At 39.4% G+C, this 23,449-nt stretch overlaps 1 protein-coding gene across 1 annotated transcript in view; it reads left to right on the forward strand.

The window, feature by feature from the left end:
• Nucleotides 1-23,449, forward strand: part of myo1d (myosin 1D) — a 98,220-nt gene that overhangs the window by 40,007 nt on the left and 34,764 nt on the right. Inside the window, exons 13-20 of the mRNA XM_011488384.4 lie at nucleotides 926-1,000; nucleotides 1,111-1,243; nucleotides 2,420-2,586; nucleotides 4,317-4,524; nucleotides 16,101-16,324; nucleotides 16,959-17,097; nucleotides 18,359-18,463; nucleotides 18,543-18,656. Coding sequence (XP_011486686.1) covers nucleotides 926-1,000; nucleotides 1,111-1,243; nucleotides 2,420-2,586; nucleotides 4,317-4,524; nucleotides 16,101-16,324; nucleotides 16,959-17,097; nucleotides 18,359-18,463; nucleotides 18,543-18,656 — 1,165 coding nt within the window. The remainder of the gene's footprint in view (nucleotides 1-925; nucleotides 1,001-1,110; nucleotides 1,244-2,419; nucleotides 2,587-4,316; nucleotides 4,525-16,100; nucleotides 16,325-16,958; nucleotides 17,098-18,358; nucleotides 18,464-18,542; nucleotides 18,657-23,449) is intronic.

Consider the following 23,449-nt stretch of genomic DNA (forward strand, 5'->3'; position numbering starts at 1 on the left):
TTATTAATCCAAAATAGACGAGAGAATAATGGTGATTTTACACCACATCTTTCTCCAAGTTTTTAAAAGAATAAGAGTTTTTATCAAAACTAAAAAACCTGTTTTTAAGTCTCCGATGGAATTCTTATCCTCAGACTTAAACATTTACCATCCACATGATAACATCTTAATGGCCTTGATGCAGCAGTAAACAGAACTGCAGCACTTCTCAATCCCCCAAAGCACCTGGACATAATTCAAATGATTAAATTGCACATGCTAAGCCCTCCAAAAGTGCTCTCAGTGAAATGTGCAGAGCCCATTTATGAAGGCTAAGTGTTTTCCACCCACGGGAGGACGCGGGCAGAGAAACAGGGGCCCGACAGAAAGCTCCAATTTGAGCCAGAACAGACACAGAGCGCTCCATCTCACTGCAGGGAGTCCTACATCTTTGATAACAGCTGCCTCTCCAACTGTTAACATCATCGTAAGGTGGATGCTAGCACAATGCTACAAGGCTAAAATGGTCTATACTTATACAGCGCTTTTTTACCTTCCTCGAAGGCCCAAAGCGCTTTACAGTCACAGACCCATTCACACACTGGTGGCGGCTCCGCTGCCGAACACTGGTGCCAACCTTTCACCAGAGGCAAGGTGGGGTTCAGTGTCTTACCCAAGGACACTTCGATACATGGACGGGCAAGGCAAGAATTTAACCCGCAATCTTACGATTGGAGGCCAACCGCCCTACCACTGCACCACGGCCACCCCAAAAGCTACTACCAGAGCTTCAGTCTAAAATTCAAATAGGTCAATCTGAGTTTGGAAACAGCCTGCAATTGTTGTAATTATGTAGTTAAATGTAGCTGCACAAAAGAGGCAACGTGTCGCTTCAAAAGTGTGTCATCTTTCCCTACATGCATTTGCACGTGTCTGTCTTCCACAGGTACTCGGTCGTGGGCTTCATTGATAAGAACAAAGACACTTTGTTCCAAGACTTCAAGAGGCTTTTGTACAACAGGTGACAATCTCCTGGCAGGAGCAGTTTTGCTTCATGTTATTACATAAAATTCTCCTGCGTGTGTTTCATTTATCGTCTGGACTGATTCATATTTTTATCTATATTTTCAGTTCCAACCAGGTTCTGAAGGTGATGTGGCCTGAGGGCAAGCTGAGGATCACAGAGGTTACCAAACGGCCGCTAACAGCAGCAACACTCTTCAAAACCTCCATGATCTCGTTGGTAGAGAACCTGGCCTGTAAGGTGTGCAGACGAAGTCTTCTGAAAATTTCACATCTGGTCAAACCTTATGGACTAAATACACTCAAAGCTCCAGACAGGAAGTGTACAGAAAATCCTGGAGAGGAACCATTGAAGTTGAAGATTTCTGATGAAAAGAAACATAAACTGACCCGAACTCAGCCAATAATGATACAATACAGCCCTGGCTAACATCTGCAGTTAACCACGCATGAGACTTCGACCATTTAACACCGTAGCAGTCGCCTGTGAGACCCAAATAACGCAAACTCGGTGATATACTCCTTTATAGTCCGCACAATCAACGTGAATCGGCTGATTCTGACGCAGAGAAAAGAAGCTTTTCATGTTAGCTTTGCACCGATATGCAGCACATAACGAACGTAAATCAAATCAAACTTTTATTTATAAACATTTTGTGAATATTTCATACTCATTTCATTCAAAGTGCTTTACATAGTAAAAGCAAAACAAAGACCGTTACACACAAAAAATTCTAAAATAAATCCAAAGTGTTGCATAGTGACACAAAGCTGCTTTTTTCTCCGTGACAAAACGGGCTGATTTATGCTGCTAGATCCAGCCTGTGGGCCAAACTGACCCTGCATTTAAGTTTCTACTGGCCCACAGGTTCTTGGCATAAAATCAATAATATCCGTCCCTCAGCATTTTTTGTAATAACTGCAACATGTGAAGAGTTGAAACGTATGCCATTGCAATAAAATATGAATTAAAAGTCCATTGCATTTAATGTTATTACAATAGATCAAAGAATGTCAGGCCAAATGGTTGGTCCTCAAACATTTTCACCTCATCAAATCTGACTCTCTTTGCAAAAGGTTTAGACACCCATGTTGTAGATCAACGTTTAGGTCCAGCTGCCGTAAAAAAACAAAATACTCCAATAATGTGACACAGAGGATTAGGGGTGTCAGATTCTCCGTTAATCAAGATTAACTAATTACAAACATATTAGCGTGTTATTTTTTTAAACTGTGTCAATCTCATTTTTGATCTATAACAATTGTCGTGTTTTCGAATATTAAAAAAACAACTGTTTACCTACATGATGTTGGTGAGATAGTAATGCTCACAGATCCAGCATGGCTGTAGTCTTTTTGAGCTGTTCCTCTTTTTTTGGCTGTGATGTATCAGCTGCCCTCTTGTATTTATCCACAGGAACCCTATTATGTGCGCTGCATCAAACCCAACGACGTGAAATCCCCACTAATCTTTGAGCAGGAACGCTGCCGCCACCAGGTGGAGTACCTGGGACTGCTGGAGAACGTCAGGGTTCGAAGGGCCGGTTTTGCCTACAGGCAGACCTACCCACGCTTCCTCCAGAGGTACTTCCTCACAATAGTTATCTTAATGAGTTGAATGCAGGTCAATTACATGTTGTTGTTTTTTTTAGATACTATATTACTATTTTTTCTAATAGATATCAAACAAGATTTTATTTATACGATTAGCCTCACAAAACATTTGTTAAAATTATTGTAAGATTACCATTTTTTAAAGGAAGGTGCTGACCTGACCCTTTTCATTTTTTATCCATTTAAAAGCACCACTTTAAGACACATAAAAACCTGCTATTTTATCAAAGTAAAAATCCAGCCTACCTTACTTTATGATGCTACTTAGATTCTGAAAAACTAACCAAAATAGAGATTCAGTTCCAACAAGGTTTCAGCTAATTCATTTCAGTAAATGAAGCAGGGGTTCGTACAGGATATTCGGATTTGATTCTTTTTCTTAAGGTTATATTCTGTTGTACTTAAGGTGACTGAATCATCAGGCTTTTTTTCAAATCTCTCCGTCTTCAATTGTTTAAAAAAAGGCTTGGTGCCAACAAGCATGTTCCTTATAAATGTGCCTCTATTTTAGCGGAAACAAAAAGACTTTCCAAAAATGTTTTTTTTTACATTGGAATATTGGGTCATTTTTATTAAAAGCCACCTTTAAAGCACCACATTTTCTGTTGTTTCTTTAAATAGCTTGAAAATTAAATCCTCTGTACTTGTTGAAAAATGAGTTTTAATGCAGCAAAGTAACAAACAATTAGAAGTTATAATCTACATCATGGCTTTTGTTTGATTAGCAAATTAATTTACAAACATTATTTCTTCAGAAGTTGCAATAATGTTTTAATATGTTTTAATAGAAATATGAATGGAATGGTTTGGGCTTGACAGCAACAGATATGAATGACAGATATTCTATCTAAAATACAATCATTAATATTGTTTGATTTTATCAGACAACCTCCCTCCAATGGCTAAGACACAAAGTTGACTTGGGAGATGATTTCTGTGTTTATAAGCATTGAACTGTAAACCAACTAAGCCAGATCATTTTTAAACTGCAATAACTTCTACCTTTTTGACTTGAACCCTGAGTTCTAATTAAAAAAGGTTTCATTATCCCATGAATCCTTTTTGGGAATGTCGGCAGTGATAAGTGGACATCAAGCGGCAACAACTACTGGCTAACATGGACATGGCGAGACGCCCTGGCACAGCTTACCCTTGAAGCTTCTTCGTGTCTGCAGATAAAAAGCCTTTCACTAGACAATATGCCAGATTTTAATCCTGTTAGAACCAAAACACAGAAAATGTCTTCCCAAACACTACACATGCAGTTTAATCTTCAGCTAATAGATGTTATGTTTGACCAGAATTTGACTTTTACATTAATTTACAAGAGTCCTTCTTGGATTTTCACACACAAAAAAGATCAAAGTATCTCTTTTTGGCAAGCATTTAGTAACCAAAGTTCAGAAGTGATTTCTTTTTGTCAATTCTTGGTTCAGAAACATTTGTAGAACTTCATTTTTTAACATTCCGAGATAAGAGACTTGTTTCTAACCCAGCTATGGAGCACTTATGACATTTGTGTGTACTAATAAAAAGGAACTGGTTTTATTATTGTTAGGGAAGAAGACCAAATGTTTCTGATTGAAATATTCTTAACATGCACTGCATTCTTTCTGCAGTAAATTGGTATTTTTACAGGCACGGTTGCAGTTTTGTGCAGCAAAGACATATTTTTCATGAGCACTCTGTCTCTCTTTCAGATATAAGATGATCTCCAAGTTCACATGGCCCAACCACGACCTGCCATCAGACAAAGATGCAGTGAAGAAGCTGCTGCAGGGCTGCGGGTTTGAACACGATGTGGCATACGGCAAAACCAAAGTCTTCATTCGCACGCCGCGTACCCTGTTCAGCCTGGAGGAGCAGCGGGCCGACATGGTCCAGAGGATTGTCCTCTTCCTCCAGAAGGTGAGAGGAAGACACCAGGACAGACGTTTAAACATTGATACAAAGAGTTAAATTTAAGGAAATTGTTCATGACGACTGAAAGGTTTGCGATTGCTTTCCCAAATATTTTCCTAAACTTACAAAAAGTAATTTCTTATTAAAAAAGAGAGACTTTTTACTGTTAGTGTTGTGAAAAGATAACATTGGTAACTTTTATCATCTTCTTGCAACCCAAAATTAAATCCCTTTACTTATATTGGTTTCATTACACAAAATGTGAAGATGTTCAACCTAATTAGTGCATTTGAATAATACAGAAATAATCCTAATATAATATATAAGAAGAATTTTGACAGCTAAATCAGCACTGAGCTCCTATTTTTACAGCTCTTATTGCTATTTCAGAACTGTTTTGCACTTATTGATATAATAGTAAGGATGAATTTTAAGCTTTTATGCAGTTCCATATCCCAAACAAAGTACTGAAGCATCTTTTGAACCTCTTTAAGGAATACCAGTGGCTGATTGAAAATTCCTTTTTAATTTATGGAGTTTTTGTGTATTTTACTGACCAAACATTCCCAAATAATGCTCAGATTAGATGTTTTTTTCTGCTTTTTACTACTTTATTTAACTAAACAGTCATATTTTTTGAGGGTATTATATCATTGAGTGAAAAAATGTATCTTTGTTTTAAGACAAAGAATTAAACTTGTTCCCTTTCAGTTCCACACACTTCCCTAGGATCTGTGATGAATATAGATGGAGCTTAGGAGGTGTCAGCCTCCTCCTGCGTCATTGACTTCACAGCACCTCCTTCAAGTGAGAGTGTCAGTGTTTGGGTGTGATTTTGTTGCATTCACTTAAAGGCTGGCAGATGTAAACTAATATTAAAGTGTAGAAAGTTTTTTTTTTACATGGACCAACTGTCCACAAAAAGAAATGGCCGTAAATTACCTGAATGCTAAAAACTCATTGTTGTCATGGCAGCTGTGCAAGAAAGTCCCATCGGGTGCAGATGTGCATTTGTGCATATGCACAGTATTTTAATGCATTGTGGATGAGAGCAGCTGACTGGAATTCACACATTTGTCTGTGTGGTGTGATCAGAGGAGCCGATGGGGGCAGATTCCTCAGCGCTGTAGTGCCTTTATATCCACATTTCTCAGACATGAAGGGGGTTTGAAATCTCCTCTGTAGTGGATTGATTGGTCCACCTTTGTATTGATCCGTTTGACCTTTAACTGGCTTTTTCCACCAACAAACCAGGCAGGCGTTCTTTCTTGTCTCTTTCTGTATCAAAGTGTAAAGATGTGAGAAAGCAACGGCCAAAAGAATCAAAATAAACATCAGAGGACTGCTGAAGGGTCAGTGGAACAATGTTTTCTCTGTTCTCTGTGGGAACTAAACATGCAGTATGTGCTTACAGTGTGTGCTCACTTATGTCACACAGCCTCCACGGTGCACAAATATAGTGGTATGACTGCAAAATTGACTCCTGTAACTATCATGCTGTTAGTCAAAGATGCATCCCAGCCTGAGTCTGATCTGCCGTGCCAAGAAATCCTCTTATCAGCACCTGGCACACCATACGGTCCTATGCCAGGCAACATCGCTGCGCCAAGACTGGCAGTGTATGACTGCGGCTCAGTCTCCTCATATCCCTTTACCCCCCCTCAGATTCCCACTTATTTACCCCAGAAAACAACCAGAAACCCAATCTGTGGCTCTCCAGACACTTTGAGTGGCACCTTGTGGAGCCAGTGCTCAACTAAACTGGGAGGACATTTTATTTTGCTCTCATTTCATCCCTTTAAATAAATGTAATCTGTGTTGCTTTTGGAGGCAGGGGTGAGGGCTCCTCCTGCTCCCTTTAATCCTGCATCCATCAGACTGCTTCAACTCTCATCCTGTGTGTCCTCCAGAAATAATAATAATAAACTTTATTTATATAGCACTTTTCGAAATCCAGATTACAAAGTGCTGTACAGTTAATATGAGACAAAATCAGTGTTAAAAACAGTTTCCAGTATGGAGAAATAAAACCAGCACACATATGAGATGGTGATAGTGGTTAGAATCAATAAAATAGATAAATCAGTAAAATCAATAAAATCAAGAAAACAATGAAATCGATAAAATCAATAAAATCAATAAAATACAATGTTTAGATTTAAGAACCAATAAAATCATTAAAAGCACACCTGAAGAGGTAAGTTTTTAAAAGGGATTTAAATACTGGTAGGGACCCAGCGAGCCTGATCTCTTCAGGGAGACTGTTCCAGAGTGTTGGGGCTCTTACAGCAAAGGCCCTATCTCCCCTGGTCTTCAATCTAGATTGTGGGATTGTTAAAAGGCCTTTTGCCAAAGATCTAAGATTGCGACCAGGTACATAAGGAGTGAGGAGATCGGCTATATATTTAGGGGCCAGACCACAGAGTGCTTTAAAAGCAATCAATAAAATCTTAAAATCTATTCTAAAACGGACTGGGAGCCAGTGCAAAGACGCTAAAACTGGAGTGATGTGGTCTCTCATTCTGGTTCCAGTTATGAGTCTGGCGGCAGCATTTTGGACTAACTGGAGTTGATACACACTCTGCTGTGAAAGGCATGTGTAGAGTGCGTTACAATAGTCCAAGCGGGAAAAAATGAAAGCATGAATCACCATCTCAAGACTTTTTTTTGATAGGAAGGGGGTTATCCTGTATAACCTATGTAGTTGCCAGAAACAAGATTTGACCACTGATTTAACATGTGTCTCCAGATTAAGATCAGTATCAAAAATCACCCCCAGATTTCTGCAGCTTGAAGAGACATTGTTCGATAGAGACTCCAATTTCGAAGCCACACCATGTCGGGCCTCAACTGAACCAAAAATAATCACATCAGTTTTGTCCATGTTCAACTGCAGAAAATTTTGGGCCATCCAGGTTTTAATATCAGCAATGCAGCTATTGAGATTATTTAAAAGACCAAGGTCACCAGGTTTAAAAGATAAGTACAGTTGCGTATCATCGGCATACAAATGAAAATTAAGGTTATGTTGGCGTATTATCTCCCCCAGTGGTAACATGTAAATTGAAAATAGCAGAGGTCCCAGTACCGAACCCTGGGGAACGCCACATGTCATTTTCACCTTGGATGAGCAAGAATTGCCGATGAAAACATTAAAAAACCTGTCCGATAAATAAGAATAAAACCAGTTAAAAACTGTGCCAGAAAACCCAACCCAAGATTTTAAACGTTGTAATAAAATGGAGTGGTCCACTGTATCGAATGCTGCACTGAGATCTAAAAGAACTAAAATCGATATTTTTCCTGAGTCTGCAGCCATTAAAAGGTCATTCATTACTCTCAGCAAGGCAGTCTCTGTGCTGTGGTTGGCCTTAAACCCAGATTGAAGGGTCTCAAATAATTTATTTTTATTTAAAAAGGAAATTACCTGCTCAGCTACTAGCTTTTCCAGGATCTTAGCCAAAAAAGGTAGTTTTGAAATTGGTCTGTAATGCTCAAAGCAACTTGGGTCCAGGGAGGGTTTTTTCAATAGTGGCTGAATCATAGCAGCCTTAAAATCATCTGGGACTGTGCCAGTTGAAAGAGATGTGTTCATTAAGAACAGTATGTGGGAGCTAACAGATCCATATATTTCTTTAAAAAATCTAACTGGCATAATGTCCAGAGAGCAATGGCATGGTTTCATTTTATAAACAATCTCAGAAAGAGTGTTGGGGGAGATTGCCTGAAAGTCTTCAAAGATCACTGTGGGTCTTGCAGGTGGAGTTGGCAGAAAAGGAGGTGACAGAGATTTGGTAATGGATATCTGAGACCTAATGTTAGAAATTTTGTTAATAAAATGATTTGCAAATTGCTCACAGATTACTGGGGAAGTCGGTAAATTGCTAGTATGTGGGGCTTCACTTAGCTGATTAATGACCTTAAAAAGTACCCTGGGATTATTTCTATTGGTATTAATTAATTGTGAGAAGTAGTCTGATCTTGCCTTTTTCATTTGACGGTTAAAATTATTCATGTGGTTTTTCAGGGTTTCTAAGTCCACAGATGATTTAGAAGCTTTCCACTTGCGCTCAGCTCTGCGACAAATTCTTTTCGAGTTGCGAATACTGTCAGTCATCCAAGGCATATTTTTATTTTGGACTTTTCTCAACCTGAAAGGGGCAATTTGGTCCAGGATGCGTGCAGTTGCTGAGTTAAAATTTGATAAAATACTGTTTGCATCAGAATTTAAAACCAAAGGGGCCGAGAAAATATTTCCAAAATTTGCTGCAGTAGATGAGTTGAAGACACGTGAGTACATGAAATTAGCCTTAGACTCAGGAGGATTACCATTTAGTTCTGGAGAAAATAAAATGCACTTATGGTCAGACATGATAAAATCCATACATGACACATTGGGGACTGAGATCCCACATGTTAAAATAATGTCTAGTGTATGACCTTTGATATGGGTTGATCCAGTGATAGCTCGATCCAGGTTAAAAGAATCAATGATGTTTAAATGAAATCGATAAAATCAATAAAATACAAATGTAGTGCAAACAATCCCGGGCCGGTTGCAGCTGACGGCTTCACGTCTCTCTTTGTGGAGCAATTCCCCTGACACGACAGAAAAACCTGACAGAGCAATCCAGTCATTCCCTCTCTGAGAAATGATGGCAGGAAGAGAAGCTGGAGCAAGCAACACAGATACAGATCCTATAAATTTTACACAGGCCACCTCCACCGCCCCTGTGTAATAGAGATGAATATTTCATCAATTAAAGCTCACCCATCCTCATCACACCGACTGTCAGAGCAGGTATGATGAGCAGGACCCTCCATCCCCCCAACCCCCAATTATTTCTGCTTTACATTGTCTCGGTGAGGCAGAAGAGTAATGTTTTTTGTTCAGGGTCCTCAGTCTTCAGAGCAAAGCCTCAGGGGGGTTGTTTTGGCAAAATGACACATTTAGAAATAATCTGGATCATTTTTGGGATATGCTTTAATAAGACAAGAGTCTAAATGTAAGAATTTGGGCATTAATTCAAGCTGTGTTTTGGAAAACAGACACACAAATGTTATAATCTGAGGTTTCCTGCCTTTTAACATGAGTGAACTCAAAGGCAGGGCCTCTTCCTTTAACTTTACCCAAAATTGAGCTGCTCTCTGCTCCACCTCAGGAGCTCTATAAACAATCTATTCTGTGTCATGTGCAAAGATGTATTGTTTTGGTCCAAAGCTGTTTGCTCAACAGAAGTCCAAGGCTGATAATTCTGGCGGAAAGAAAAAAAAAAAAATAACATCCACTGTTTGTAAGGATTACAATATTGTTTCTGAGGAAAAACAGTTCTCTTCTAGTCCTAAATTCTCAGTTAAGGTCACAAAAGTTGTTTTTCTCATTATTTTTAAACCCAGTATTTTAAGAGTCTATATACAGACAGTTAGCAAAGTGCTGCATGTAAAAATATAATAATTAAAACTGCAAAAGCATTTTAGTGATTTATAAACTCCTTCATCTTCTAAACCCGTTTTTGGGGTCACGGGGCCTCTGGAGCCTGTCCCGGCCACTCATGGGCAAAGGCATGGTACACCCTGGACAGATCGCCAGTCTGACGCAGGGCCACAATCACACACCCATACACACTCGCATTCGCTCCTAGGGACAATTTAGAGTAATCTATTAACCTATGAAGCACACATTAGCACAAACAATATTTTAACCATCACAAACAGTGGATATGTTTTTCTTTTCTTTCCAGCATAATTTATTTAAAAAAAACAGATTCAATGGCACTAATGGAATTTAATGGCATTTTTATTAAACATTCTGTTGCTGCTGTGGGTCCAGCGGCTTTATCCTCCAGTTCTGTCTCGATCCTGTTAAAAATCGCTGCATGTTCCACCGCTGAACGCTACACATAGATGATGTGGCTGAGGGGAGTGGTGGGTGTCTCACATGCACTTGTTTACCTCGCATGCAGATGGTAGAGGACAAACTAAATTCCTCAAAAGGAGGGCTAACAAACATGACTAGGTTTTCGCAAACATTTACTCCTCCATGTGGCGACTAACCCTCTATTTTTACACGCCAAAAAGGATAGACAAATTTTTCTAAATGGAAAACAATATATCGTTATCGCACTAGTCACCATTTCCCAACAAGGCTGTAACGTCAGCAAGGAGGTAGCAATATCCTGGTTTGGGCCGGACTCATGGGGAGAGAGCTGGTCAACCCCTCTAGGGTCCCTGAAGGTGTGAAAATGACCTCTGAAAAGTATGCAGAGTATTTCTTCTGTGGTAGAAAAAGAAGAACCCTGCTTTCTGTAACAAAATCATCTTCATGCATGACAATGCACCATCTAATGCTGCAAGGAATATTCTGCATCATTGGCTGCTATGGGCATGAAATGAGATAAGCTGTTGGTGCCCCCATCCTACCCTGACCTCAACCCTGTTGAGAGTCTTTGGAGCTTCCTCCAGCAAATATCTATGAGGGTGGGTGGCCTTTTTTTGTGAACATTAGAAAAAAAAGTCAAACACAATATCCCAGACATGACAATAAAGAAAACCTGTCATTTGACAAATGTGACTTTTGCTTTAGTGTTTATCCAATAGATTCAAGAGGAAATAAGTTATGATGTTAAAACTGTTCTATCCATAAATCCCAGTGCCAGACTACAGGACTGAATTGTCATGTCTTTTCATAAACAGAACACTGTTTTGAAATGGTTTTTAAATGGATTATGGAGAATTATTTTGTAGCATAGATCAGATTTTCTTGTGCGTCCTTCAAACCAGTGTTTGTTATTTGCAGACTGCTGACCTCTGCCTGCATCTCCATCTAACTGATGGATGAGACACCCAGACACGTTCAATTTACTGTTGAGGAGCACCTCTCTCATTGAGACTGTGATGTTTCAATTAGTTTAAAGACATTTGTTTCACATCAGTGGAGTGGTTTACCCTTACAGGCAGACATTTTAAGCAGCACCAATGAAGATTCTGTGTCGGTGAGCTCACTTTATTGATTTATGGTAATGAACACTGACCTGGACCTCATCTGCTGACGCCCAGTGGTGGGTGCACATTGCAGCCTCACTGAATTCTATCACATACACCCCCCTTACTGCCTGTGGAGCATTTGACTGGAAACTAGCTGGATGTCCCCAGAGAATTAGACTGCATTAAAATGTGTTTTTTCCCCCTCATAGATGGTAGTAATGCTTTTTTTGTGTTCATACTGGACTGTTGCTACTAGATGCCATTGCATGTACCTACAGTTGGCAGAGGCCTAGTGCAAAATGTCAAAGCGGTGCAAATCTCCTGAATCTAGCTCCAGCTGGGCACAAACCGCAATTATTAATTTCTCCTCCATAATCAATTTTCAAACAGTTGGCACTTCCATGTTTTGAAAGGAGGCTACTCATACCAGCCATCACTACCAAATCTGAGTCCCTGATTGGTCTAAGTCAGGGTTGTCCAATTCCAGGCCTCAAGGGCCAGTGTCCTATATGTTTTCCAATCAACCTGCCATTGAAGCTCCTTATTGGCTAAACACACCTGATCCAGGTAATCAACAGCAGATGAGGCAGGGTTTCTGGAAAACCAGCAGGTTGCCAGCCCTTGAGGCCTGGATTTGGACACCCCTGGTCTAAGTGTTTAACTGGTTTACATTACCGCCCGTTCAATAGCCACACGTTTTGTACGTACAGAAAGAAAACGGTCATAAAACGAGAGAGCCTGTATCCTGTTTATCTAGAGTTCCCACTGGAAGTAAATGTGCATTTCTAATCCTGGTGGGAACGTTGCCTCACTTGGATGGTTTTTCATGAAGTTTTGGGGCAGAGACTTTTTAAAAAAAAAAGCTATTGTAAGAATCACTGCATACTCCTCTTTGAAGCAGCTCTGGTGGCTTGCAAACGCTTTTACCTACTAGGCAGTTTATGATTCAAACCCGAGCGATCCTGAGGTTTGTTGTAAGAAAACATGCAACAAGCTCATAAACACTCAGCATTGTGGGAGGGGGCGTCTTCAGGATGATCAGCTGGCTTTGTTGGCTTAGAGAGATGGGCAGCAGACTGTCAGGGGCCTTGTTATTGGCCTGATTTATCCACAATCCCCCAAGGGTCATCCTCATCAGCCCACCACCAGCAGCACTCTTTTCTGGTGTGTGCGCTTTCATGTTTGTGCGTGTTTATGGACTCTCTCAACAAAACCGTAACATTTCTCTGCCTGTCACCCCCCTGTAATGAGACTCCAAAGACTGCAGAGGCAGTAATGCTGGCACTTATCTGATTCATTGCTGCTTTATGGTCCTCTTCTGCTCTGCTTCTCGTCTCACCTACAAAAGTGGGCTCAGCCCAATCAAGGACTTATGGTGCATATAAACACAGTTGTTGGTCTGGCAACAGTTTGTGTACCAACACATCTGAGCTGAGATTAGACTGAATCTCCATCTTGGCTCTTTTTCCTTTACCATTTGGCTGGGTTGGACTTTCTGCTGTGTGGGTGTTTGTGTGCGGCAGCACTGACACATAAACTGAATCTGTTTCTGATCTATAAAATGAATATTTCAAAATTTGTTTTGACTTGATGGGAAAAACCAATTTTCCTTGAGAACCCCGTATCAACTTTCTTCTGGTCTTTTAAAGTTAGTTTGACAATTTTCTTTCTTTATTATTATAATTTTTGCTTTGTTCATTTTGGGGTCAGGGTTTTGTGTATAGTATTTTTTAGGGGGTGATGCAACCTCCTTCACCTTTCCTGTGCGCGGCTTTAGCCATCTGCTTTGCTGCAGTTTTAAAGCTGTTGTCTTTGTTTGGATGCCAGACATGGCTTCAAAAATAAAAATCTGCTCCAAATATTCTTCAAAAGAGTTTTTTTTCCTCTTGTAATGTCATTATAATATCTAAAGCACTGCTGTTGCTACATGCCAGGATGTGGTCTTCCTCTTTTAACTCATTATTTATGCATTTGTAATATAAATATTTTTTAGACTTAGCGCAAGTGCTGTGCATTTAACCTTTACTCAAAAGAGAATTATAAGGAAGTAGAAACACGCTTAATGCAGTGGTGATGCAAAAGTCCTCGTGCATTTATTTTTTTTGTTATGAATCATCACAAGTTTTCACACAAAAATTAATTTACTTTCTAGTCTGATTATTTTATTATACAGTATTTTGAAGAAAAGTAGAATCAATATGACTTTTCATATTTGTGTGTTTGTTTATATGAATTTTTTTTTGTTTGCAAGAAGAAGAAAAAACACAAAAACGTTTTCTTCTTTTTAAATTTCAAACAAACATGCTCTACTTATTTCAGTTTCATAAAGTAAATAATGCAGTAAAAATGACTTGCACACAGTGAAAACCTAAAAAGTTACTGAGTAATTATTTCATTTCTAGCAAAGACCTGACACAGCACTCATCATAATTCTATATCTAGTCGTATAATGGCTGACTGTGTTGTACAAATTACTTGTTTTCAAAATTGTGTCATGATCCTTGCCGTTTCTATTTTAATCTTTTTTTTTTTAAAACATGAGAAAATAGTCTGGATAGAAATCACTTCTGCTGCAACTCAAAGCAGAGCAGCTTCACCAACAGATTTTTATAAAACTGGGTCACAGGAGAAAGTATTCTAAAGGTTCTGCATTTTTAGATGCTATTTCACTTTTAAAATCTGATGCATGCAGGATCTTATGCTTATAAACAGCATCTTTGCTGTCACCTTTGACCCAGACCTTAGGTTTGCGCACCATTCAGATAAACCCTAAATTATAGATCCTTTGAGTGCAAAAAATACATTGCTGTTTTTTTTTTTTTTTTGCAAACAGTCCAAAACTCATTGACACACGTGCATGAGCCACATTCCAGATGCAATAGTGCATGTCTCAGATAAAAAAGATGCTGAAGAACCTTCTAACAAAGGCCAAATTGCAGAAAAAGAAAAAAAAAACAATCACAAGGTTTTTTATTGCAAAGAAAGAGATTTGTCTGAACTTTGATGTACCACTGCTGACATTCTTTCTGTGAAAAATGACACTAAAGAAAAATCTTTAAAGGCTTTTCTCTGTGTGAGTGATGCCTGATGTGCCGTCAGTGTCCTCAGACGCCCTTTTCTTACTTTCCATCTCATGTGATTAAGCAAGAGGATGTTAAGGTTGGGGGAGGGGTTTACTTGCCAGCATCTTCAGCAGGTCTTAGTAATCGGCTGATTCTTTAAGCCCGTTGTGCGTGACTGCTTCCTCATGCATGGAGATGCCAGAATTCCCATTCTGGCCTCCCCCACTTTACAAAGATGGAATATTCATGATCTCTGTGATTACCGTGCATCAACTCTCCTTTTGTTTGGGAGTGTCAGGTCTGAGATTTGGGGTTAGTACATTTTAGGGATTGTTGGGGGGGGGGGGGGGGGGGGGGGGGGGGGGGGTTAGGGTTGGAGGGGGGGGGGGGGGTGATGACATAAAAAGGTGTGTGGATGAGGGAATACTGTAAAAGCAGAGCATATGGTGAGGATTGTGAGCAGTGTGGGTTAGGGGTTGTGGCTCCCTCGGGTTTCACTTTTACATTAATTATTCATGTGGTACAAGATCTTGTGGCCACTCAACAGTGGGGCAAATAGTACCAAGCAGGGTTACATTACAAAGTATTGAGATAGACTTTTTTTTGACTAAACATTTATTTTCTACACAATTTTACTATTAAATTCTAAAAAAATCTTAAAATATGATTTCCTTGATACAGTGTGTCTTTGGCGAAATCTCATATTTTTAAGTGGGACAACTTAAATAATTAATATATATTCTTTTGCCCCTTTGATTGTTTAAGCCTCAAGCTACATTCGCACCGGCCTCGGCTACCGGCATTCAATCTGCCACTTCCAATGATCTGTCAGGGGTGTCAGAATCCAGGCTTTGAGGGACGGTGTCCAGCATGTTTTTCAACTAACCTGTAATTGAAGCTTTTTATTGGTTAAACACACCTGATCCAGGGGTTGTCCGATTAGGCCCCAGAGCCTGTGCATGTAAGCCCCTGAAGATCACTGGGAAATGTTGCTTTTTCACTACACAACATGCTTGTGAATGCATATGTGCAACTCAGTCCCCTTTGTGCTGGAGTGTGTGGGAGGTTTGTGGACAGGTAAGTACAGGTCAACCCCCGTATGGGTGCATGTGATTAAGGCTTTAAGCAGGAGTTGGAGCAACTGAGTTCAGCTCTTTGAAACCATGTGTACGATATGAAAGTATTGCATTTAAAACAATGGTATAACAACCCTTTTAAAAAAAATTATATATATATATATATATATATATATATATTTTTTTTATATAATACTAATATTAATATTAAAGCATTTTCCCTAGCTGCAATAAAACCATCATATGGTGGATGGGGTTATGCGTCATACTGCTGCTGAAAGCAGAACACAATGCAGTTTTATTATATCCTCTCTAAAACACTATTTGAACGATTGCATTAAAGGCAGTAACTCAAATGTTAGAGACACACTGAGGGTAGCACAGTTTCATCGGGATGCATGCTGAGGAAGCTTTGATTTGAAATATCCTTATTTTCATTCCGTGGTTCCTTTGTGTCCAGGTGTGGCGGGGGACTCTCGCCCGAATGCGATACCGGCGGATGCGCGCCGCGCATACCATCCTGCAGGCCTACCGACGCTACAAGGTCAAGTCTTACATCCGCGAAGTCAACCGTCGCTTTAGAAACGTGCGGACCATGAAAGACTATGGCAGACGTGTGAAGTGGCCCACCCCACCCAAAGTCCTGCGCAAGTTTGAAGAGGCACTGAAGAACATCTACAACAGGTACTCACCCACAAAAGCCCTTCATTTCTGAACTCTCATTGCCTAAAACTGCCTCTCTCAGTGATCTTTTTCATGTTTTTAAAGTAGGTTTTCTCGCAGACTTCAATGTTTTAAATATAATGACATTCAAACTATAGCATCCTCAAATGAAGATGTGGTGGGTAAATGCTGTTCAGGTAAAATGGTTTTCCATTGCTTTCCTAATTCAGCTGAACCAAAAGTGGTTCTGAACACAAAAGCTCAAAACTGCACAGATGAGTCCGTTTGAAGCAACTTACACATGTTTCCTCTGGCCTCAGGCCCACAACAGGCATCGATTTTATTTTTTTTCTTCTTCTTCCTCCTCCTCCATCAAAGGCTCATCACTGTCTTTCATCCCATTGTCTGTTTGCTTTTTTTCCTCCTTGAGGCTGAGCACAGTGAGAAAATAGCCCTCCTGGAGAATTATGTTGGCTGTCAGGAGTTGTGATTGAAAGGGCATCATGCAGAGGTGGGGTCTTCTGCCGTGCTTTTGCACCACCCCAGCGCTGCAACCACAGCATCCAGCCTCTGTGCACATTCCTTTATTGTGAAAGGATTGCTTTTCTTGCTCTAGGTTTTCTTTTCACTTGCATTTGTGTATGTTTTCCTTCAGGTGGTGGGCATGGACCCTGATCAAAGGCCTCTCTCCAGAAGAGACTCTGCAGGTGAGGGCCAAGGTAGCTAGCCTGGAGGCCTTGAAGGGTCAAAGAGCTGACCTGGGGTTACAAAGAGCCTGGGAAGGCAACTATCTGGTAAGTGCATGAAGCTGGAGAACACAAGAAACAAATGATGTAAAGAAAAATAAAGCACTACTGTTGACCAAAATCCACATAAAGCTTTACATTTTCTTTTTTAGTGATTTTTTTTGTTTGTTTTAATCAAAATGGCATAAACCTGCAATAAAAGCCAGGAAGCAACAGATTAGTGGGTTGACTGTTCAAGTGTCTGATTTCGTGAGAAGATAAAATTATGTTTTAGTGAGCATTTTGGATTCAAAAGTGATGAAAACTACTGGATGTAAAGAATCACAAACTCCTACCGTTGTCTAGAATTGGATCTACAAGATAAAAACCTTTGTGTTCTGCACAAAGGTGTGTTGAGTAATACATGTGTAGTACTCCATTACCTTCAGGGCACTGTTTTAGTGCTTCTGTTTGTAGTGAACACGTTTTTCCACAACGCTGTGAAGAAACACGCAAAAAGGTTTATTAGAAGATTTTTACACACATTTATGAATGTTGCTTTATTATTTTTGCATGGGACATTTTTGTTGCATTAAAACACACATTCTTTTTTTCAAAGATGATAAAATGGGATGGAGTACACAATAATAGCTGAGAAAACAAATGATCTTTTAGTAAAATCAATTAAAAGAAGGTTCTGAATATGTTTAACTATCTTTATACTTTGATTAGACCATGGCTAATTAGACCTTTTTAGATTTTTGGAGTCTTCCATCAGGTCACCACCCTAAATTCCCTGCAGTTGTAGACGGCAGCAAATCAGGTCTGCAGGTTTAGGAACAACGTAAGAAGAAAAAAAGAAACATTATAACATCTGTGAACACTGGGAGGGAGTAATTGTAAAAAACGTTTTAGAGACTAAAGAACAGGCCTATCCTTTACTGATTTTTTTAAAAAGGTTTTCTTTGTATTTGGTGATTCTGTGACCTGACGTAACTCTAATATATTAATTTGTAATCTGATTAATAACAGCTAAGAAAACAGAAAAATCATGTATTTTGTAAGTTTTTCTCTTGCATTTTCTGCAATATATTGTGATCTGCATGTAGAAGAAAAAAAGGACTAAAAATGCAATATAATGTGAAACAAAAATAACATGCATGTTGAGCTTGGTTTCATTAGACTGTCATAAGCAGATGAAGAGAAAAAAAGGGCAACATTTATTTTACAACCACAATTAAACACTTTTAATTTTGGGCTTCTTTATATTAGTGCATCAGTAGTTGCTTCATCCAATCTGAACTGTTTGCTGGTGTTTTTTCCTCGACAGAAGCGGGATAGTCCTGACACGGCTTCATCATTCACACTGGTTTCTAGCGAGCTGCAGAGGAAAGACAAATTCATGAGAGTCCTGTTTTCCTGCAACGTGCGAAAGGTGAAGACTTTGTCCTCCTGAACCAACCTTGCGCCATCTCTGAAAGGCCTGGCTAATGGAGGGGCTTTGCGTTTTCTAGATCAACCGTTTCCACAAGACGGAGAACCGGGCTGTGCTCATCACCGACCGCCACCTGTACAAGATGGACCCCCTGAAGCAGTACAAACCCATGAAGAGCATCCCCCTCTACAATGTATGCCATTATTTCTCACACAAAGAGCTCATTAAACTAATCAGTGTTAGAGATAAAATAAGCGAATATTTAGAAAAAGGGATGTGACAAATACCAAAGAATCAGTGAAGGTTCATGTACACACAGGAGAAATCTGATGTGTTTTTTATTGGTGTGAGCACATAGTAGGAAATACAAGCTTAAATTCTCTTTTTATTCATCCCTCGAGCCCTCTAAACTATAACAAAGCTGTCACTGAAGCCGAATTAGCTTTTTCTTCTGTCCACAGTTCATACATTTATATCATGGAATGAATTAAACATCGAAAAAAGGAGAGTATTTTAAGCAGACGGCCTCTTCCCCACAATATGTTCTGTTAATGCAACATGGGAGGGTTTCTTATAATGTTGCATCATGTTAGTCTGAGTCCTGCAGACCATAAACTCAGACAATCTGCTAGTATTTTTAAATTTAGTATTTTTCAGACTGTTAAATTCACTGAATTATAGGGCTCATTAAGCAGAACAACAGTCAGATGAGGTGTGTGACTACACTACCCAGAAAGTCACAAATATTTAATGACTCAAATCTAATCTGTAAGTAAGAGATTTTTGTTTTACTGGATAATACAAAGTATTATTGGAGAACATGCATTTAAGTGTACCATTAAAGGGATTTACATAAAAGTATAGAAATGTTGGGCTAAGGTCTTAAATAGAAGGTGTTCTGTCTTTCTGAATAAAGAATTCTGAATTATTTAATGTAAAACAAACTAAAAAAAAAAAGCTCAAATTGATCATAATCTTTGCTGAGTCATCCTGCTCCTCTGAGGTTTTTACCAGATGACAAGTTGTCTTGACAACAGTGTTAGACAACAACCAATAATTATTTCCTTCTGCACAACTGGTGCATATTTACAGTACAGAGCAAAAGTTTGGACACACCTTCCCATTCATTTGAATGAGAAGGTGTGCTTTGGTCTGTTCTGTACATGTTTCATAACAATGCAGTTGCTTGAATCTGGTTGGATCTGTTGTTTCTGGTGCCTGACTTTCTGAGCTGCTGGTGAGCACACACACTGCAGTCGCACTCGTGAACCAGAAGCTGCCTGCGTGGACTGCTTGTAATGTTTCCAGCTGTCTGTTGTTTATTTATGTTGAGTCATGTGTGTGGTGGTATAAATGACTGAGAAAACACCTGTGATGGAGAGAAAAGTCAAGCTTCTCTGTGTGGGACAGAACTGAGTGCCCTCTTCTCTCATGGAGATCAATTTTTTGGTTGGTTCTAATTCAGTTGGCAATTAGGTTTTTCCCTATTTCTGCATATCATTCAATCTGGGATTTCATAACCAAAAGCTTAAGTTGACAGAGCTGTTAAAGCTGTGTTAGAGGTGACATTCGTGTCTGTAATCCTCCAGGCGGCATGTCAGTGCGCAAAGATGTTAGTCAGCTCTGCCATTGGTTGGTTTTAATTCACATTCATGCTGTGATGGTGCCATTAATGCTGCATCATGTACACAGCATAGGCCATTTCCATGGCAAATGGCTTCTTTGTGCTCCCGTTCTTTCCCTTCTATCCAACTAAAATCAGCGGCACTTACGTTAATGTTTCTGAGGTTTTTTTTTCACTGATCAGTGATCCACTTTCCCCTCCAAACCTCCTGACTCTGCTATTTATGCTCACACCTCAACAATTCTGGCTTTGTGCAGCATATCCCTGCTTTCCTGTACTTCTCTGTTTGGGAAAAGAAAAACACTTTACAGTACTAAATAGTATGTTTTTTTGGTTTTTTACATACAGGTGGCACACCTGCTCTTAACACTGATGTCATCTCCATCTTCATCACAAGGCAGCCTTTCCCTTGTGAAACATTTCCCTTTGGTGGAAATGTTTCACAGCGACTCCAGTCCTTTTCGCAGAGTTTATGTTGCATTTTAAGAAATGCTGATCAGTAAGTTCGACCTGTACTTGTTTGTGTAAACTATACGTTGTTGTGTGACGTCAGGTCAGGTTGACACCATTGGGCACAGTCATTAATGTACAGTATAAGTAGGAAACATGATCAGCAGATGACACTGAATAGAAATTAAACAATCCGGCTGATGGGCCGAGACTCCAAAGCAGTTTCATTTTTTAAATACGGGACTGAGATTACAGACAAATGTTGGTTCTGCAGGAGGCTGGAGTTCAGTTATCAAAGAGCATTTTAGATTCGAGTTCTTACACATCTGAAAGAGTCATGTCATATGCCTCTCAAACTGAATCAGAGGATTACTAGACAAAAAAAAAGAATAATTTTGAGAATTTCCTTTGTTTCATTGTCTGGTTCTTTTTATTTTGTGTGGTTTTTGTGCCACAGTGGGGAAAACGTATTCTGGAACATTTACCTCAGAGGCTGTCAGTCAGTGAAGCTGCTGTGCTGTGACGACTGTGACAAGACAGCGCAGCGCTTGTTCTGACAAAATGACAGGACAGACTGTTGGAAGGAGGACACCAAGTGCTCTAAACAGAACATTTGGAAATGTACTAGAAGTGGAGACAGAGGATGACAGCAAGGCCAGGAGTTTGAGCTAAAGGTGTTTTATTATTTAGACTGCTGCATTGTACCTGTTCTGCAGTAAGAGACGGTGCTCAAACTTGGCAAAGTAATGCCATCAGTGCAGCTTCACCCTGACAGTTCGCTGCTACAGCACGACTGTTCAACCTCGCCATGGAGGACCAACAGTTGACCTTCCGTTGGAGAATATTTGATATTTTTGTTCCTCTCATGTATAGATGATATTAAAGGCCCACTCAAAGGATGCCATTCACTCTAAATCGGAGTACATTTGACCCAAAAAGTATGCTTGATTTGGTTGCTGTGGTCACTGTTGTTCTGTTTTTCAGAACGTCATCATATCACCTTTAATCCAAGAACAGTAAAGTTTAGAGATGCGACAGGGGATGATGTAAAATGTAGAGGAATGCTACATAGTTGAAGCATCTAATGTGAGGCCTTTTGGATCTCTGCAAAATACTTAAAAACATCAAAACAAAGGTCAGTCGGGTCTGAAGCTAAAATTAATCTCCTGAACTAAACTAAAATAGTTGCATGTTGGTGATTTGGTTGGTCATATGGTATTTTCAGACCCTTAAGTGCACCAAATGATAGAGTTGATTAAGGGGAACAAAACTGTCAGATGTTGGTGTGTGACTACACTACCCAGAAAACCTAGAGAAACCAAAAGGCAGGCAATTGAATTGGTTAGTTCAAAAGGGGCCCAAGTCCAAGAGGTTTAGTTTTCGAGGAAATGATTTGAATTGCATAGCTTAAAGCGTGGCCACACCAAATGATTAATACTTTACCCAGATTTAGCACCAGTTCATGGCTTACAAATGCTATAATATGAAGCACCTCCCTTTTATCATTTCAGAGGATTAGCAAACTAAAGTCTCTGGACTTGGGCCCTTCTTGAATTAAACAGGGGTGCTGCCAAATTGGATAACTAGTGCTGCCATCTATGGGATAAAGCAAAACCCATGCAAGAAATGCCCAAGTCCAGGAACATTGCACTTAATGCCTTTTTAATGTCAAGCATAGTCAATACATTACAACGGACTTGGGACTTTTTTGCACATAATCGGATAGCTTTTCCCTTGAAACCATAGAACATATGATATCTGTATTTTGAAAAATTGTGGACTTGGGCCCCTTTTGAACTAACCGATTCAATTGGTCAGAGATGTTAACGGAAGTTTTTCTGACAAACTGTTGTTTTTCATGTCGGCCCTTTAATCTGCAATAATCAGCCTTTGCAGAGAGAGAGAAACACCATGGATGATTCGAACTATTCACAATAAGCGTCATCACTGAACAACACTCACTGTTTTAGTTCACGTTAAAGCGCATCATTTATGTCTCACTCCATGCTCCTGACTACACTATCAATAAGACTCCAACAATTCATCAAGCAGTGGGGCTTCAAAGTTTACCAAAATCAAACAAAAATATTTTTGACAGATTTTTAAGTGGCGTGTTCCACAGAAAATTGGTTCCAGGTCAGTAAACGCATCCAGAATTCATAGGGTGCACTGGGTTACAATGTGCACTGTCCGTTTTTGAGAAATTCTAAGATCACCTTTTGAGCCGTAAAATATGGTAGTCTATTTGGGACATAGTGCAGCTTGCAGAGCAAACAGCGCCACCTTCTGTATGTAGCAGCGATGATCAGGCCTAAAAGGTAAATGTGGATTTTGCCCCCTTTGCATTTTCAATTTATTTTAGTATAAATTGTGAGCTGTGAGCCAGTCCTGAAATGTGCTGCAAATTGAATTTCAATTTCAAACACAAATACTAATAATGTTTATTCAGCAGTCTTTTTAATGAGGCAGAATATTTTCCCATCCAGATAAGGTCTCAAAAAGCATTTTGTCTGCATTGCACCTTCAGTCATTGATCAGTCTTGATCCTACTTGTGCTCTTGAGAGTCCAAATCTCGTTCTTTTTCCTGGTTTACCAAATTACCATTTAGGCTTTTTGGGAAAAAACACATTAATAAAAAGAAAATGTTGTCCAGAAATGTATTTAACCTTAACAACAAAATCTGTGGCTAAACCCTATGTAATCAGATGTCTAAAGCCACAGCAAAGACTGGACAAACCAGCTAGTTACAAAGTATGAACATATTGTATGTGCTCCCTATTGAAGGATATATTTTTTTTTAGACAAAAAGCATTGGCTCACCATTCCTGAAACATCAATATCACATGTGCTTATTATCTACTTAGGCATTTTTGCATCATTAGCAAGATTTTCTTTATTTATTCACAATTTT

This window comes from Oryzias latipes, chromosome 19, assembly GCF_053564925.1.
Source record: "Oryzias latipes strain Hd-rR chromosome 19, Olatipes_Hd-rR_3.1".
NCBI lineage: Eukaryota > Metazoa > Chordata > Actinopteri > Beloniformes > Adrianichthyidae > Oryzias > Oryzias latipes.